Here is a 19,533-nt window from a genome sequence, read left to right on the forward strand (position 1 = left end):
CTGAACTGACCGTACCAAGGGGACGAACCAAGTCACGAATGGCAGTACTTAACTGACCGTACCAAGGGGACGAACCAAGTCACGAATGGCAGTACTTAACTGACCATACCAAGGGGACGAACCAAGTCACGAGTGGCAGTACTTAACTGATCGTGCCAAGGGGACGAACCAAGTCACGAATGGCAGTACTTAACTGATCGTGCCTAGGGGACGAACCAAGTGCCGACTGGCATTACTTAACTAACCGTGCAAGGGTACGACCAAGTACCGACAGACATTATTTAACTGACCGTGCCAAGGGGACGAACCAAGTACCGACGGACATAACTGACCGTGCCAAGGATACGAACCAAGTAACGACTGGCATTACTTCCCTGGTTGTGCCAAGGGGGCGAACCCAGTTACAACTGTCCTTATATCTCTGACTGTGCCAAGGGTACGAACCAAGTAACGACTGGCATTACTTCCCTGGTCGTGCCAAGGGGGCGAACCTAGTAACAACTGTCCTTATATCTCTGACTGTGCCAAGGGCACGAACCAAGTAACGACTGGCATTACTTCCCTGGTCGTGCCAAGGGGGCGAACCCAGTAACAACTGCCATTACTTTCGTGACCGTACCAAGGGGGTGAACCGAGTAACAAATGTCCTTACTCTCTGACCGTGCCAAGGGGACGAACCAAGTAACAACTGCCTTTACCTCCCTAGCCGCGCCAAGGAGACGAACACAGTACCACCTGCCTTTAATTTCCTGGCCGTGCCAAGGGGACGAACCCAGTTTCAACTGTCCTTACTTCTCTGACCGTGCCAAGGGGACGAACCCAGTTAAAACTGCCATTACTTCCCTGACCGTGCCAAAGGAACGAACCCAGTTAAAATTGCCATTACTTCCCTGACCGTGCCAAGGGGACGAACCCTGTTAAAACTGCCATTACTTCCCTGACCGTGCCAAGGGGACGAACCCAATTAAAACTGCCATTTCTTCCCTGACCGTGCCAAGGGGACGAACCCAGATAAAACTGCCATTACTTTCCTGACGGTGACAAGGGGACGAACCCAGTTAAAACTGCCATTACTTCCCTGACCGTGACAAGGGGACGAACCCAGTTAAAACTGCCATTACTTCCCTGACCGTGCCAAGGGGACGAACCCAATTAAAACTGCCATTACTTCCCTGACCGTGCCAAGGTTACGAAATCAGTTGAAACTGCCATTACTTCCCTGACCGTGCCAAGGGGACGAACCCAATTAAAACTGCCATTACTTCCCTGACCGTGACAAGGGGACGAACCCAGTTAAAACTGCCATTACTTCCCTGACCGTGACAAGGGGACGAACCCAGTTAAAACTGCCATTACTTCCCTGACCGTGACAAGGGGACGAACCCAATTAAAACTGCCATTACTTCCCTGACCGTGACAAGGGGACGGACCCAGTTAAAACTGCCATTACTTCCCTGACCGTGACAAGGGGACGAACCCAGTTAAAACTGCCATTACTTCCCTGACCGTGCCAAGGGGACGAACCCAGTTAAAACTGCCATTACTTCCCTGACCGTGCCATGGTTACGAACTCAGTACCAACTGTCTTTACTTCCCTGATCGTGCCAAGGGGACGAACCCAGTTAAAACTGCCATTACTTCCCTGACCGTGACAAGGTTACGAACTCAGTACCAACTGTCTATACTTCCCTGATCGTGCCAAGGGGACGAACCCAGTTAAAACTGCCATTACTTCCCTGACCGTGCCAAGGTTACGAACTCAGTACCAACTGTCTTTACTTCCCTGATCGTGCCAAGGGGACGAACCCAGTTAAAACTGCCATTACTTCCCTGACCGTGCCAAGGGGACGAACTCAGTACCAACTGTCTTTACTTCCCTGATCGTGCCAAGGGGACGAACCCAGTTAAAACTGCCATTACTATCCTGACCGTGCCAAGGGGACGAACCCAGTTAAAACTGCCATTACTACCCTGACTGTGCCAAGGGGACGAACTCAGTACCAACTGTCATTACTTCCATAACAGTGCCAAGGGGACGAACACAGTAACAACTGCCTTTACTTCCGTGACCTAGCAAAGGGGACGAACAAAGGTAACAGAGGAGCATAGCAATTTATTCATTCCGTTACAATTGATAAATGTTGGTTTAACTGATAGTTGTTTTGTCATCTTCGCACGATCAGTGAACTTCTGAGGTCTGTCAATTAGCTCAGGGTTCATTATCTTGGCAACGTAGGTAAAGTACGAGCAATTGGTACTTGTTTGCCCCCTTGGTACGGCCAATGACGCACTGCCAGTTTGTACAGGATTGATCCCCTTTGCAGGGTCAATTCAGTTTTGCCACTTGATATACGATTCGACCTCTCGGCATGGTCAGTAATGTACTTGCAATAGATTCATGGTTTGTACTTTTGGAAAGATCAATTAGGTACTGATTCAACCCTTTGCGCTGTCAATTCAGTACTACCAGTTGATACACGATAAGTCTCCCCGGCATGGTCAGTAATGTACGTGCAATAGATACATGGTTCGTACTTTTGGAAAGATCAATTAGGTACTGATTCAACCCTTTGCGCAGTCAATTAAGTACTACCAGTTGATACACGATAAGTTTCCCCTGCATGGTGCAATTGATACAAGGTTCGTACCCTTGGCCAGTGTGTTCTAGCTTCATCTCTTTACACGACCAGTAAAGAAAAGGCAGTTGGAAATGGTTATGTCCCCTTGGTATAGCCATTGAAGTACTGCCAGTTGGTATTGAGTTCATCATATTGGAACGGTTATTAACTATTGGCAATCAGTGCTGGAGTCATAACCTTGCCACACTAAATGAAGTTTTGGATGTTGGTATTGTGCTCATTACCTTGGCACGGCCAGTGAAGTACGGCCATTTTGTACTAAATTTGTCCGGTTAACACAGTCAGTGAAGAAATGCCAGTAGGGAATGTGTTTTCCCATTGCTACGGCCAGTGATATACTGGCAGCTGGTACAGGGTTTATCACATTGACACGGTCAATAAAGAATGGCCCTTTTGTACCGGATTCGCATTGTTAATCCTGTACGCAATTTTTTTTACTAGGTTCGTCCGTCTGTCCAACTTCATTTTTTTATGATTTTTATTTATAAGTCTAAAAGCATGGAATCAAACTCAAACTTTTTAGAAATGATAACTTAAACATTACACTATTTCAAGACAAGTCAATAACTGTAACAATTTTTGTCAAATTAACAGGATTAACAGGAGTGTTAACAAATAAATTTACTTTTCGAAAAAAAAGTCGAAAGAAAGAGAATGAAACTAGAAGAAATAATAAATCACATTGTCACCTTGTTTATTGTTTAAGAACCATAACTCTGAGACCCGTTGTTTCAAAATTGTCTCCAACGATATGAACACAAATTGAATATTCGATTAATATTAAACAATATGTTGCGCTTGTAAACATACAATTCATCATAATTATCTCTGTTGCCGCTTGTACCCAAACTCCTTCATAAGCATGATACGGGTCAGCAAATAAATTTCCTTTTCATCAGTATTTGAAAATTACTGCCCTTTATTTAAAATGAGTATATGCCAGTTGTTTTTGGTATTTGTTTATGAAAATAATTAAAATAACTTAAAATTCAACGAAGTAAAAAAAAGTCGTACAGAATCGGAGTTCCTTTAAAATTAACTTGAAATATTCTATGCAAAATAAAGAAAACGTGATATTTGTTAACTGCTTACAGTACTGTACAAACACATAAACATCATGATTACGAATTTATTCCGATGAAAGAAGTGGCAATAATGCACTTAAATTTAAAAATACACGTACATCCTTGGCTATGCTTTTCTTGTATACATTTCTATAGCGTACTTGGTGTTGTGATGGTCCCTGCAAAAAAAGAAAAAAAACGCGGATCAAAAAACCGAAGTGTAAAATGGTACTTTTAAAATACGCAAATCCCCGATAACAATGAATTTTTTTGTCGTATAACGTTATACTATAACGTGAAATATACTTCAGTTTCGGAAGTTTCACATTTTAAAGTCAATACGTACACATAAGACTGATAAACCTTTAGCTACTTACTAAATAATGCATTTATGGAAAATATTCATTACTGATAACAAGATTGTAACCGTGTATGTAATAACAGAAAGCGCAAAAATATTAAATGATTAGTGAATGCTAAAATATTTACTATGGTGTACTATAGTCTCATAAAGTAGAAGTACCGTGTTTTATGTTCATTTCTTTCAAATCAAACTCGGTATCCTTCATAAGAATAGTTGTTTTCGACATTTATTCATCATTTTTGGAATTTTAAAAGAATATTATTAATTGTGGTAAATCGTATTTGGGAGTAAGAGTGCATCTTTAAATTTTCGTTCTTGGATCAGTTCATAATAGAGACGAAAACATTGTAGAATTTAGTTGCATTTCTCTTTCGTCTGGCTCGTTATAAGTTATTATATCAACTGGAAACATAGATATCTTCAATCAGAGAAAGATATCTTCAGTGTAACGTTCCTTAACGTCTAATATTATCAGACACGTTCCAAAACTAGTTTAAGTGACTTTTTAAATGTTTTCATTATCAATAGCCAATACCACCTAGATTATTCTACTCTTAAGGGTCAATGTGTTAATGTTAATTCTAAATGTAAAATAATGCAAAATAACATTGGATTTACAAAATAATATATCTTGATTTTACTACAGGAAAATAGCATTTGGGCTTAGAAAATATGTAGAAAATTATGCATAACAGCTGAACAACAAAAACTATAACCGGTTAATTATTCATCTCATGCAAACTAATGAACCTAAGCGGTTTTACAGTACATGTATTACCAAACACCAATTCATATTTTGAATTACAAATAAGTTAACCGTAGTGTTTCTCAACCAAAATCTCAACTTCATTATACACTGTATAACAAATAAGTCAACAACTGTACCATTTGTGCTATTCTCCAGCTGCTTGCCCAGCGTTACAATTATAAATCTACAGTACTAAACCCTACTGAACGACTGAGCAATAAAAACAAAACTGTAAACAAAGGTGAACACCAAGTAATACCAACCATTACAGGGATAGACCTTGCAGTACAGCATACAGTTCTCCAAATTCCACGTTTCATACTGCGGGTCGGTGCACAGATCACCAGTGTCATACTGGGAACACAGGGGATTCCGGTCTTTGCATTCAGCCACACCTGATATACACGTGAAATCATTGTAGAAAATGAGATCATACGAAATCACAGAGTTCATTCAAAGTTGGAAATCAGCAGTCCCGGTTTAAATAAGACTGTTCCTATTGAAATAATCTAATTTAAGTGTCACCTTAAGCATCATACTTTCGCGCCGGCTTAAGCGGTACATGAATTCTTTTTCAAGAAATGTTAAGAAAGTTTCAATGAGGACGACTTTTTACAGCCGCAACACAGCATTTTAAACCAGCTGTAGTGGAAAGTACATGTAGATGCAAAATTCAAATCATCAGCCAACTGAAGCTGAAAATACGCTGATGATAAATGCCTGAAAAGCCGCTATCATTTTTTGGTAAAATGCTATTTTTAAATCGCTTACTGTTTGGATCAACACAGAATCCACAAAATTTTGCACAGTTCTTTCTTAGAAATGGAGCATAGGCAACATCTGTACATGCGGAGCGACCATACGAAATGCAATTGTCTTTTTTGTCTTCACATGGAGCTGAACAACAAGAGAATTTCATTTTAGACTCAAATGACATGGATATCATTATTGTTCACAGAACTGCAAGGTAAGAAGCAAAACAACATTTTAATAACAACAAGAAACAATTAACACATTAAAGTGCATGTAAACGAATAGTCGATATATGTACGTATAATTTTATGTTGAAAACATAGGAAGATCCTCAAAAACACAATATTTTAACTCTGGGTGTTAACAATGAAAATCGTTTTACCAGATGTGGTGGATGTTGAATTATCATTTGTATGAGCATTATTTGTATGACCAGTATTGCTGTTTCCATGTCCATGTGTAGTAACTACAGCGGTAGAACGTCCATGTGGCTTTTGGGTGTCTCCTGTGGTTGCTAGTACCGTTGGTTGGGCTCTTACAGTTGTTTCCGTGGAGGAAACGGCATTCGTAGAAGAAGAATTCGTTGCTTCTGTAATCGATGATGTTGTAGGATTAGTGGTGGTTGCTGTTTTTATTTCGGTCGTTGAGAGTGACGTTATTTTAACTAGTGCCTTTTAAAAATGATGTTGCTAATTCTTGTGTTGATTGTGAGAAAGAAACTGTAGTCACAGCTGATGCCGCGGTACAATTGGTTACAGGTGATGATGATTCAGAAGTCGTTATAGCTTTAAGACAGGTTGTAGAAGTCGATGATACTTGTATTGAGCTGGTTATTTTGCTAGTCCATCAAGGAAGATATCCATAGTGTAACGTTGTTTTACGCCTTGTTATCGGACATGGTTCAAGAACAGGTTTACTGGTTTTTGAAATAATACGTGCAGATACACCATAATTTGATTTTCAGAAAAAAACTAATTTTCTTTATATCTTATTTGTAGACTTGGTAGCAAAGTAGTAATTACAACCGCATATATGCAAACACATTTATATGTTTTAATGTTTTGAATAATCAAAACTTAAGGGGCCTTTAAACATGTTTTCATTTCTTTTATATTATTTGTTTGCAATTTAGATTGATAAAAATGAATGCATGTTTGCATTTACCGCCTTTTTGGTGCAACATTCGGCCACATTGGTCTATGACCTATTAGTTAAAAAGTGTTTATTTCTTTGTTGTTATGTTCAATTAACAATTTTATCGTTAATACCATCACAATATTTTTCTGAGCACAAGGATTAATGTATTAATGTATAAATTCAAAATGTTAATGTAATGTGAAATAAGTTTGTCAATACTTCGTGTTTTACCACAAAGAATAGAGCATTCGGGCTTAAAAAAGATATCTGCACAAAGATGCATTACGGCTTAAAGCTGCACTCTCACAGATTGACCATTTTAACCACTTTTTTTATTTTTTGTCTTGGAAAGAGCAATTATTTGCGAAAATATCTGTAAACCAATGGTATTAGATTGCTGATAAAAATCAGATGGTAGATTTTCATATTTCCGTTCATAAATTATTGTTTTGTGGCTTAAACCGTTACTAACGGTTTAAGAAAAATGCATAAAACATCAATTTTTGAACCTAAATATAAAAATCTGCGATCTAATTTTTTTGTCAGCTGTCTTATATAACTGGTTTCTATGGATTTTTGCAAAAATTGGCTCGTTCGAAGACAAAAAATTAAAAAGTTGTCAAAACGCCCAATCTTTGAGAGTGCAGCTTTAACCATAGTAACAATTTCAGTTTAATTTTTCATTGCATGTATACAAGCAGCATAAGCTGTGCCAACTCATAATACACTGTGTAACAAACAAATCAAAAACTGTTTGCTATTCTACTCTACAATGGTAGAAACCCTACTGATCGATTTAGCAATCAGACTAAAACTGGAAACACGGAACATTACACAACATTACACAGGTTAATAAACACCAAGTAATACCAACCATTACAGGGATAGACCTTGCAGTACAGCATACAGTTCTCCAAATTCCAGGCGTCATACTGCGGGTCGGTGCATAGATCACCACTGTCATACTCGGCACACTGGGGATTCGCGTCTTTGCATTCAACCACACCTGATTTAAACGTTTGCTATATTATTGGCATTCGACTGCTACCTTCTCTCTTCTGGCATAAACTTTGTTTTATAGCATTCACAAATTTTCTTAACGAGAATCATTTTGGAACGAGATTATCCGGAAGCACGTATTTGTTTCAAGGAATGTAGTCAGCAGTTCCGGCTTAATTAAGACAATTCATATTGAAAGCAATGAAATTAAAGTGCCACACCTTAGATACTGGCTTAAGCGGTATTCTACTGTTAACAATCTTTAAGACATATTCAAAGATAACTAGGAACCACTGACCAAAAAAACTGTAACAACATTCAGAGTGACCTTATACAGCTGTAAACACCTGGTAAAATACCAGCTTTAATAGAAGGTTAATGCAGTCTGGAGAACTATCGAAAGCAATAAGTATATTTAACGTTTTTAAAAGCAGGGAACTCTTACTTTGAGTGGAACTGAAAATATTTGCACAGTTAAATGTTTGTTTAAGGTGAAACAGAAAAGTCGTTGTTGATAAATTGTCTAAAAACATCGTTTTGGGTAAATTGCCAATTTATTAAAACTCGCTTACTGTTTGTGTCATTACAGAATCCACAAAACTTTGCACAGTTCTTTCGCATAAATGCAACATAGGCATCGTTTGTACATGCGGAGCGACCTAAATAAATGCAGTTGTCTCGTTTGTCTTCACATGGAGCTGCAATAAAAGAAGAATTCCAATTCCAATGACATCAATATTTTTTATTTGAAATAATTGCAAATTATGTAGAAGGCAAAAGTATTATTGTAGTTACAACAATCATTTTAAGTAACAATTCATGAATTAGTGTAAGTGTTGATTGTTAAAGAAAGTTTATCGACAACGTTTGTTGCAGATAACTAAAATGCGGTATTTGTTGAAAAGAAAGAAAGATCAACAAAAACTTGATGCCTTGACTCTGGTGCAAATTTCTCGAAACATCTTAAGTCTTAACAGTCTGGAGCGCAGCACACACTATTTTTGATCCGTTTGATTCGGAATAAACTGTGTAATTTTGTTTTTTTAAGTGTTTTCAGCCGTGTAAAGAAAACACTATTTGAGCTCATTTTTTATTTATAAACTCATATTTAAGTAAGTAATTTTGCCAAATGAAATAAAATACTTAAGAATTTTTGACAAATTCGGTCTAGCTGTGTCTTAAGAATGAAAATTATTTTACCAGATGTGGTGGATACTGCCGTACTGTTTTGTGTTGTTATTTCTGTCGGTGAAAGTGTCGTTGTTACAAGTGTCGACTTTGAAGGCGGTGTTGATGCTGTTTGTGTTGATTGTGTAGACGAAACAGTAGGAAGAGTTGTAATCGTTGTAGAAGAGGTTACAGGTGATGGTTCGGAAGTCGTATTAGTGATAAGAGGGATTGTAGAAGTTGAAGTTGATGATACATTTATTGAACTTGTTATTGTAGACTCTGTGTATAACGGTGGTGTTTGTGTTGTTATTGATTGCTTATGAGTTGTTGATGATGACGAAATGTTCGTTGAAGCAGTAATTGATGGTTGAGGCGTAGCGGAACCTGTCGTGGTAGTGTCCAACTCTATAGCCGTAGAGGACGGTTGCGTTACTTGTTGAGGGGTTGAAGAAGAAATGGTTGAGTCTGTTGTACTCGCCGTTGAGGAGGTCGATGATACTTCTATTGAACTTGTTATTGTAGAATCTGTTGATAAAGATGGTGTTTGTGTTGTTATTGATTGCTTATGAGTTGTTGGTGATGAAGAGTTTTTCGTTGAAGCAGTTACTGATGGTTGAGGCGTAGCAGAACCTGTCGTGGTAGTGTCCAGCTCTATGGCCGTAGAGGACGGTTGCGTTACTTGTTGAGGGGTTGAAGAAGAAATGGATGAGTCTGTTGTACTCGCCGTCGATGGGATCGTTGAATCTAATGTGGTTGAAGTCAAATTATCCACAGATTGTTGAGAAGTAGAACCGATAGTAGCTTGACTAGGGTCAGTCGAAGGAGAGGAAGAAACTGTATTCGATGAAGATGAAACTTCTGGGCTGACTTTAACATTAGCAGTCGTTTGGATTTGTGTCGATGGAGACGTTGGGGAAGATACAACTGAATCTGTTGGTTGCGATGAGACTTCCGTTGATGTGGAGGTTGACGATGAAACTATTGGGCTCTCTGTTGGTGGTTTTGGTTTTTGTGTTGAAGCTTAATTGAAATGAAATGAGAAAAGTTCAGAAGGAATTATAAAAGTACAACAGAACAGATCTGGTCCAATTAAAATTAATCATACGACTATTCGATAGCCAAACATCAGTTTATCAGATTATTAACAAACATTTAGATATCAGTTATCACGTTGCATCATACTGGCAAGGTTGCGTTGTCACTCCAGTCGTGTTTTTCGGGTTGAAGCTTTGAAAAACGAGTATCAGCATACTTTATCAGGGGTTTGCTTTTTTGTATCGCAAACTGGTCCTTTGAAATATTTACAAGTTTAAACTCTTGTTATCAAACTAATATATGGAATATTAGTTTTCTTTTCTTTTTTGTCATACTTTGGTGACCTTTGAACAATACAAAAATTATATTCTTGTTGCTCAAATTGTGTGTCAGAATTCTACTCACGTGCTGCAGTCGTTGAAGGTTTAGAATCCCAATTAGGATCTGGTTTTGGGTGTGGCTTAAACTCACTACCGGGAAACTCTGAAGCTAATATATAATAAATCATTAATGAATAATATGCTATATCAACTAATCTAGTTACGAATTATGATTACTAGGTTATACATTTTGAGCTGTACAAACTATGCACATTTAAATAAAATAAATTGAACACTTTTAACATGATTATGTTCGTTGATTTTTTTTTCATTTCCATTACAAAAATGTATTTTATGTAAATTAGATTTTATTTGCGCTTGTCAGAATGTAAGCATAAAGTATACCGATTTCGAAAGCTGGCGCCGTTGACAGCACTTCTGCTGAAAAGAACACAGAAACTAGTCATAAACTGTAGCAGAAATGCTCATTTATACTAGTATAAGCATGTGTTTAGACATGTCGGGTTTTTTTCTAATGCCATAGCCATGTTATAGTTTGTTGTTACCACAATTTCGTTCGCACAATTTAGTTATCTCTTGGCCAATACTTTGTCGTTTTGTCGTACCTTTAACGTTATAACTTGTTTCCACGACTTAGAATGTCATGAGGAACCTCGAACTTACAAAGTCGTGGCCACGAGATGATTAAGTCGTGGCCACAAAATAACTAAATCGTGGCAAGGATAAATTTAAGTCGTGGCCACGAGATGATTAAGTCGTGGCCAAAAGATAAATAAATCGTGGCACGGTTAAATTTAAGTCGTGGCCACGAGATTATTAAGTCGTAGCCAAAAGATAACTAAATCGTGGCAAGGATAAATTTTAGTCGTGACCACGAGATAACTTAGTCGTGGTCACGAAATTACAAACTTTTACGAACGAGATAACTAAGTTTAGGCTACGTGATAGCAATGTCATGGCCATGAGATAACAAAATAACAAAATAGGTTTTAGGCCAAGAGATTATTCCTCTATGTCGTGGCCTGGACATAACTCAATAGCTGGAACAAGATAACTTAGTCGTGGTTACGAGATGACTAAGACGTGGTCACGAAATAGCTTAGTTGTTGCCACGAGACATAACTAAGTCGTCGGGACGAGATAGTAGTTCCTCGCCACGACATACTAAGACGTAGCCACGTGATAAACAAATCACATGTGTCATAGCTAAATATACCTCCATAATCTTTATGAGATTTTATATAAGTAATTAAATCTTTAAAAATACACCCTGGTGTAGAATAAAAACTGCTATGTTTCACACACCTTCTAATACCTTCAAAGACCTCTTTTTTGTACAAATATGAAAATCATAGCGATGCAAAAACAAAATGTGATAAATCTTCAAAATCGTAATAATGTTTTACAACTTTCTTGTTTTCTATGTGCAAAATTACATTTTATTTTACAAGAAAAAGAATACGAATTTCGATGGACCCTTGGTCGTGTTAATTTTCGTGAACAGGCTTATATTGTTAAGTATAACTGTTTTTTTTTTAATTCACTTGATTTTAATTCACTTGATTTTACAAGACCAGATCGGAAGTGTGAAAGCGACATTAGATATATGATACAAACGGAACTATAGGGAAAAATCTTCAGAATAAACTCTGAAGCTAAAAAAAGAAGATCACCCTGTTCAAAAACATAATAATGAACTGTAATCAGACTCTCAGCGAGAGACAAACAACGTCGCAAGACAACAGCACGAATTACTAGTACACGAACATTAAATTTCGAAATCAATATATGTTTGAACCGCCAGTGTAAACAGAAGTTTTCTGGGGGCTAATCATGTTAACTGGTATTTTACCATACACTTTTAATATTTCCTTTATAACCCTCGAACATTTCAAAAATAGCATTTTTAGCTGCATATACAAATATCGCACAGGTACCTAGTGTCGGTATTGCTGAACAGTTTTGAGCATTGCTATCCCAGCAGTCGTTTGAGCTACCCTGGTGGTGGTGGGAACCGTGGAATTGACGACGGTCTCGGGCTAAGTCTTGTCCCTCTGAGATACAGATACAGTTGTTTGTTCATATTGTCCTTGTTATAACTGTGAAGGACGGTATTATTTATAAGCATATACTTGAGTACAGTGGAACCCCGTTTGCTCGAACTCCCTGGGATCAGCTAAAATACTTCGAGCCTTGGAACATTCGAGCCAAAAAGACATGTAAACTTTAAGTATAAAGAAATCGGCCCTTTACATCAGGTTCGAGCCTGCGATTAATTCGAGCCAAGCGAGTTCGAACCAACGGGTTTCGACTGTACTTTCATTTCTGTTTAAACAACTCTTAATAAAGAAATTGAAAATACATGTTGAAAAAGATGTAGCTGAGAAGTCATATGTTTATTGTTTCTAGTGAATACGGCTTTCAAAACATTATAAAGGATAATTCCTTTACAAAGAAATATTATTCATTTTTTGGCCGTTTCAAATGAAATAGTGACAAAAGCGTGTGTCACCATGGTTTCTCTTTCCTGGTGGCGGAGGTGAGGCTGATTGAGGGGAACCTGATAAAGCAAAAAAGGTCGGTAAGGAATAGGAGAAAAGGTTATAGTATAAAACAAATGGTACTGTTGTACATTTATTAAAAAGGTTCTCATACAGAAAATTTATTTTTCTGTTGTTACCTTATCTAAACTTTGATACAATATAACTATATCAGAGGCGAAATAGGAGAGCTAGTATTAGTGATTGTTTTAGAAGAAAATTATGAACTTTTCAATATAAATGTTATAATGTGTAATTTATAAATTCGACCATGTTGAATCCGAAAACCTCGATAATGATACATGCTTAACGTTTGTACATGGCGGTCTGAATCCCAACAAAGCTTTAACGTTGCTGCAACGTTACGGCTAACGTTGTCCAGGGTTATGCCATAACGTTGTTACAACGTTTTGAATGTGGAGGTTTTCTAATCCTGTGAAAACGTTACTTTGTCAACAAATACGCAACCTTCAGACATTATTTCAATGTTATGATGCATGGTATTCTCAACGTTGTAAAAGCATCTTTTAACAATCAACTCACAACCTTCGTACAGCGCTGTCCTAACGTTAAAATGTATGGTTTTCACACCGTTGTAGCAAGGTTATTTTGGCAACCAAATAAAACCTTGATACAACGTTGTTACGGGTTGGTGGGTGGGTTAAACAAAATAAACCAAGAAACGTTTGCCTTAAACAATAGAAACAATATAAGCACAAACATAGCGGTTAATGTATTACCTTGTTTGATGAATTTACGTTGCGCATGTTACTGTTAGATTTATGCCACCATGATGATTTAAAGTTATTCTGACTACTTAACGTCTTGCATATGTCCGCTTGACCAATATAAAGTGCATGATTCAGAACGCTAGATATATGACCAGGACAACGTTGTCACAATGTTATGACAATTTCTTTTGTTTTAGGAAACTACGTAAACAGCCTCTTAAAGTCATCATGCAAGGTTAATAAAACGTGAACATAACGTTGTCTCATCACTAAAAAATCATTATCGTTTTAATACTTGCAAATCATTATAAGATACTTGCCTTAAATTAATTATTCCATTACTCATAATTTGATTAATAATTAGTGGATTGCGGTAAAAAAAGATATTGGCACTTATGTTGTGACAACGTTGCGACAACGTTATTTTAACGTATCACAACCTTCACACAACGTTAACGTTATACTAACATTATGTTTTTGCTGGAATTTTATAAAACTATTAAATCGGTAATCTGTTTATATATGTTCATATGTATAGGAAAAGTATCAATTACTCACAGATTCCACAGTACTTGCGACAATTGTCTTCCACCCACAATTTGAAACTGGGTTCGGTGCAGGTTGAAAGAGGGTAGTCCTTACAGTTAGGGATTGTGTCCACACAAGGGGGAAGTGGCGTTGTAACACCTGAAAGAACAGCAATGACATAACGTTTGTGCTGCATAAATGAACGGTATGTAATTACTGATACTTGAATGCAGCTAAACCTAAGGTTCACTGTATGATTGTCTAGTACGGGGACATTGACAAACGATACTTTCCGCAAAACTACATTTTGTTCTAAAATGCCAATCGTCAACAATGCATCCTGATATATTCAAATCGCCTTAAAGGGTAAATGTCAGTGATAGCTATGCATGTTGTTATCCAATAAAATATGTACATGTTAGACATTAAAGAAAACCACACTTGATTGGTGACCTAATTCACGTAGCAATCGGTGTATAGGCTCAGACACAAGAACACACAACAATGTGTATAAGATTAATTTAAAACGAACTGATATTGCTTATTCATTTAACCATATATAATATATATTTTTCCCTTTGCGAAACATTAAACTGCTTCACGCACATGGAAATGCTATACCTCTACAAATACCACAACATTGAGGAAAATATTTCCTCTCCAACAACTTATACTGGTCCACACATACGAACTTAACATACCTGTACAAGTCCCGCAATGTAGAGGACAGTTCTCACTGGCCCACAACTTATACTGGTCCCCACAAACGGACATGTCATACTGTCTGCAGTCAACCTTGTCGAAACAATCTGTACATAACATAATTATATTTAGTTGGCGAACACATTCAGTGATGTATGCGTTTTTAAATGATTTATTTCATCATATATTTGGGGGGGGGGGTTACGTCAAACTAAAATGTACATACATCTTTTTTTAAATTACAAACAGACGAAATGTAAGTTATCAAGAGGGAAAGCAATGTTACAACTATCTATGAATCCGACATTAAGTTGCATATTGGTGCAAGGTTACAACGACATATTTAGACCATCTTTGCAGCCTATTTCCATATGGAACGTTACAAGGACTTACCTAGACCCTATTTGTACCTTACCTTCAGGTGCAAAGTTACAATGAAATATCTAGACCATATATGCAGCCTTCCTTCAATTACAACGTTACAATGAACTATCTAGATCCTATATGCCGCCTACCGTCAAGTGCAATGTTACAATGAAATATTTGGACCATCTATGCATCCAACCTTCAGATGCAACGTTACAATGAACTATTTGGACCATATATACAGCCTACCTTCAAATGCAATGGTACAATTCAATTTTATACCATCTAAGCCTACCTTCAGGTGCAATGGTACAATTAAATTTTATATCATTTAAGCCTACCTTCAGGTTCATTGGTACAATTAAATTTCTATACAATCTAAGCCTACCTTCATGTGCAATGATACAATTAAATTGTATACCATCTAAGCCTACCTTCAGGTTCATTGGTACAATTAAATTTCTATACCATCTAAGCCTTCCTTCATGTGCAATGGTACAATTAAATTTCTATACAATCTAAGCCTACCTTCATGTGCAATGGTACAATTAAATTGTATACCATCTAAGCCTACCTTCAGGTTCATTGGTACAATTAAATTTCTATACAATCTAAGCCTACCTTCAGGTGCAATGGTACAATTAAATTTGATATCATCTAAGCCTACCTTCAGGTTCATTGGTACAATTAAATTTCTATACAATCTAAGCGTAATTTCAGGTTCATTGGTACAATTAAATTTCTATACAATATAAGCCTTCCTTCAGGTGCAATGGAACAATTAAATTTCTATACAATCTAAGCCTACCTTCAGGGGCAATGGTACAATTAATCTTTTATACCATCTAAGCCTACCTTTAGGTTCAATAGCACAATTAAATTTCTATACAATCTAAGCCTACCTTTAGTTGCAAATGGTACAATTAAATTTCTATACCATCTAAGCCTACCTTCAGGTTCAATGGTACAATTAAATTTATATACAATCTAAGCCTACCTTTAGGTGCAAATGGTAGAATTAAATTTCTATACCATCTAAGCCTACATTTAGGTGCAATGGTACAATTAAATTTCTATACCATCTAAGCCTACATTTAGGTGCAATAGCAAAATTAAATTTCTATACAATCTAAGCCTACCTTTATGTGCAATGGAACAATTAAATTTCTATACCATCTAGCCTACCTTCGGGTGCAATCGTTGTTGTCCTGCTTTCTGAAGCTTGTATCTGTTCAGCTGTGGATTAAGAACAATAGATTGCTTTTCATTTAACATAAACACATAATAGCAGTGTGGCGAAACTATTAGTTGTATGTCACATCCGTCTTTCGTTGCTTGGGTAACGCCGATACAGTTAATACACCGATATATTTCTGAATTATTTGTGGGTAATACAAATGTGTTCATTAGTCTCTTTGGTTATAAATATATAGCAGACTCATGAATAATACCATAAATGGCGATTTAGTTCAATCCAACTTCTCATTAATTAATTAATTCATTTTTTTTGTTTCGGACGCTTTTAGGAAAGTCAGACTTTGGACTAGTCAGTTGTTTACAATAGGGAGTGTAATTTGATAAACTTATCTTTATGAGAAGGAGTCAGAAAGTTTACTAGTGTTTAATGTTTTGAGAATTACATTTTATTTAGGTCTCTCATTCGAGATATTCTATGATGGTCATTTTGAATTGAGAATAGAGAAAAATAGTCAGTTTATATACCGGAAGTTATTAGGTGATACCCCTAAGATGTGTTCAAATAGGCTCGTCTTTAGGTATATAACGCGAGGTTTTACTGAGAGTAAGTAGTCTGAATTTGTTTTCTGATGGAGTAGGATCAAGTTAGTTTGTTGTGTGTAGATGGCTAGTTTGCTAGGTAAACATGGCTACGGCAAAGGTAACTAGTGTTATTCATGGATCTCCTCTCAACGATTGCGATAGTTTTAGTTCTATAATGACACTAATTACTGAAGCAAATACCTGGGACGTTGGGCCCTGTAAAATATATCTCTTAACTGCATGGTTTTTACAACGTAACACACCAATTGGCTTGGCTACCCTTACTAGAGACCGGGTCGTAGTGATTTTTCGTTCTGTGTAACTGTTGTATTACTGTTTGATGCATTATTATGAGGGTCATAAGAAAAAGTAAGTTTGAAATGCAGAAATTTATGATAAAAGAGGATAAAATTAAAAAAGACTTAGTTAAGAATGACCCTTATAGTTTTGTCAATATTGTGAAGTTTATTCTGTTGACAGGAGTACATGTAAGTGTGCCCTTAATTTTACCGTAACAATAAAACCGTCGTACCGGAGCAGAACTCAAGGCGGCAGAAAAATCTACAGTTGAGGTTTGCCCATGACCGATAGTTGGTGTCGGAGCATACAGAGATGTCGTAGTCGGCACAATTGGGAAGGTTGTCCTCACATGCTGGGGCCGGAGTTGGCAGGCCTGGTAATGTTACGTTTATAAAAAATACGATTTTACAAAAACAAATCTTAAAAATAATGAGTTACATGCAATTTACCGGCCTATTTGACAGAGATTAATTGATATTTACAGGCTCAACTAACTTTTCCTTTCAAACTCTAGACTAAAGTGTATTTCCTTTGGTTAAAGATGTCAATGCTTTATGTCAAAGTGGCCTTCTACATCTACTACTAAATCTTACTTTAGTTTTAAGGCTTTAACCTACTGTAACACATCAAATGAACAGTGATTGTGAATCAAGTTATTAAAACATTGTATTCATCTCTCTCGTGGCATGATGATACGCGAGATTGTGCTCTTTTGTTATGTGGAACCCCACGTGACTTGGTCACAACAAGCCAAATTCACATGCGCCCAGGCCGGATTTCGAACTCGTACCGCATTGATTAGACGCGAGTGCGCTAACCTGACATCTTACTTTGAAACACGATAGGACCGCACGAACACTAGTATTAGTTGCTATTTTGGGCGACGTGTGTGTACGACATCATCCCTTCACATCCCAAAATAATCATGTGTCAAGTCTGTTATGTGGTAAGTTTCCATGGTTCGCCAACCTCTAGATCAGCCTATTTGCATGACATACCTTTACAGTAGCCACACCTGTTGCCACAATACTCTCTTGCCCAGTCCTCATATGGAGCCTTGCAGTTATCATCCGGCAGATTCCAGCATGAGGGTATCTTGTCCACACAGTCTGAAATTGACATATCGGAATGTAGCATTAATATACACTAAGGCATTTGTATGTTTACTGTGCTGCTTAATATGAGGGGGTTTTGTACTTAAGTTGGTTGTATTGGTTTTAATCGAGTCTTAAAGTTTTAACAGAAAAAAAATGTATCGGCTGTGCAAAATTAATTGAATAACCATACCCGTGATTAGTGTTTGAAAATCGGTCTCCATTTACTATCGGACAATAATCGAAAGTTCATAATATCAGTATGGAATACATTCTTTATACATAGTATAATCATGATCATTGAAATGGTTTAACCTGGAATCAGTACGTGTGATGCTATAGTCATGCTTTTTGTAACAGTATGTAAATTTCTGTCTTTAATAACTTAGCTTAAGTTTTAAACTTCAAATGAATTCAACAAGAATTTACCGGAAAGAAAATTGGCATTTACTCGACTTTTATCACAAAGCAAAAAACAATACGTAGTTTCCAGAAGTAACATTAACGACATCGATTTTGGACAACCACTATCGATTATCGCCGACCTAGCATTGTCAGCGACGATTTATCGATTGTACTCGATAATCGTTTCATCACTACCCGTGAGAGATATTCACTATAACATCTGAGCAGTTGAAACTGATAAAAATGTTCAGAAAAATACAACATAAAAGACACCATTTGTAATATCCAAAATAAAATGAAGACAATATACAAAACGTTAAACATTCTGAAATACAAATCTTAATTAACTTGACTATTGGTAAAAACAGTGCAATAGTGTGTGATGGGCCTTTTACAGTGCAAAAGTCTTTCGTAGGACCACAACTTAGTGTTTCCAATCAAAACACATTTACATTGTTTCTAAAATGTGTTATAACCAAATGAATAAGATCTTGCTTCAAAACTCTCAGGACTACCCAAACAACAATGTCTTAGGCTTTGTGGTTATTGCATTTATTTTAAGAAATATATTTGCATTTTTGGAACAATGAAAATAAAATTAATCCATCTTTTAATCATTATTTTATCGAATAACTTTATTATTTGAAAAGATCATCAAACACCCATAAGACATCGTTGATAAGGTAATCTGGAACATTTTGACACAAAAACAAAGTTATAATGTGGACAGAACTATCCGAAAAATTTAAAAAACATTTTCTGACCCCAAACTCTGATAAAATCAACTTTGGTAAAATTTGGTCAACTCCTTACTACCCCAAAACAATACATGTCTTAT

At 36.8% G+C, this 19,533-nt stretch overlaps 1 protein-coding gene across 6 annotated transcripts in view; it reads right to left on the reverse strand.

The window, feature by feature from the left end:
• Window positions 1–3,754: 3,754 nt before the first annotated feature.
• LOC128210355 (mucin-5AC-like) overlaps window positions 3,755–19,533 on the reverse strand; it is a 37,605-nt gene continuing 21,826 nt past the window's right edge. For 4 of the 6 annotated variants that reach the window (XM_052914652.1, XM_052914650.1, XM_052914647.1 and 1 more), the window contains 10 exons: window positions 12,188–12,304; window positions 10,635–10,670; window positions 10,315–10,398; window positions 8,905–9,894; window positions 8,277–8,402; window positions 7,580–7,711; window positions 5,951–6,157; window positions 5,587–5,712; window positions 5,079–5,210; window positions 3,755–3,882 (listed from right to left, as the gene is read on the reverse strand). In XM_052914652.1, the coding sequence (XP_052770612.1) occupies window positions 3,854–3,882; window positions 5,079–5,210; window positions 5,587–5,712; window positions 5,951–6,157; window positions 7,580–7,711; window positions 8,277–8,402; window positions 8,905–9,894; window positions 10,315–10,398; window positions 10,635–10,670; window positions 12,188–12,304 (1,979 nt within the window). In that variant the 3' untranslated portion in view covers window positions 3,755–3,853. The remainder of the gene's footprint in view (window positions 3,883–5,078; window positions 5,211–5,586; window positions 5,713–5,950; window positions 6,158–7,579; window positions 7,712–8,276; window positions 8,403–8,904; window positions 9,895–10,314; window positions 10,399–10,634; window positions 10,671–12,187; window positions 12,305–19,533) is intronic. The other 2 variants (XM_052914648.1, XM_052914653.1) reach the window with 2 other exon arrangements.

Source organism: Mya arenaria, chromosome 12, assembly GCF_026914265.1.
Source record: "Mya arenaria isolate MELC-2E11 chromosome 12, ASM2691426v1".
Lineage (NCBI taxonomy): Eukaryota > Metazoa > Mollusca > Bivalvia > Myida > Myidae > Mya > Mya arenaria.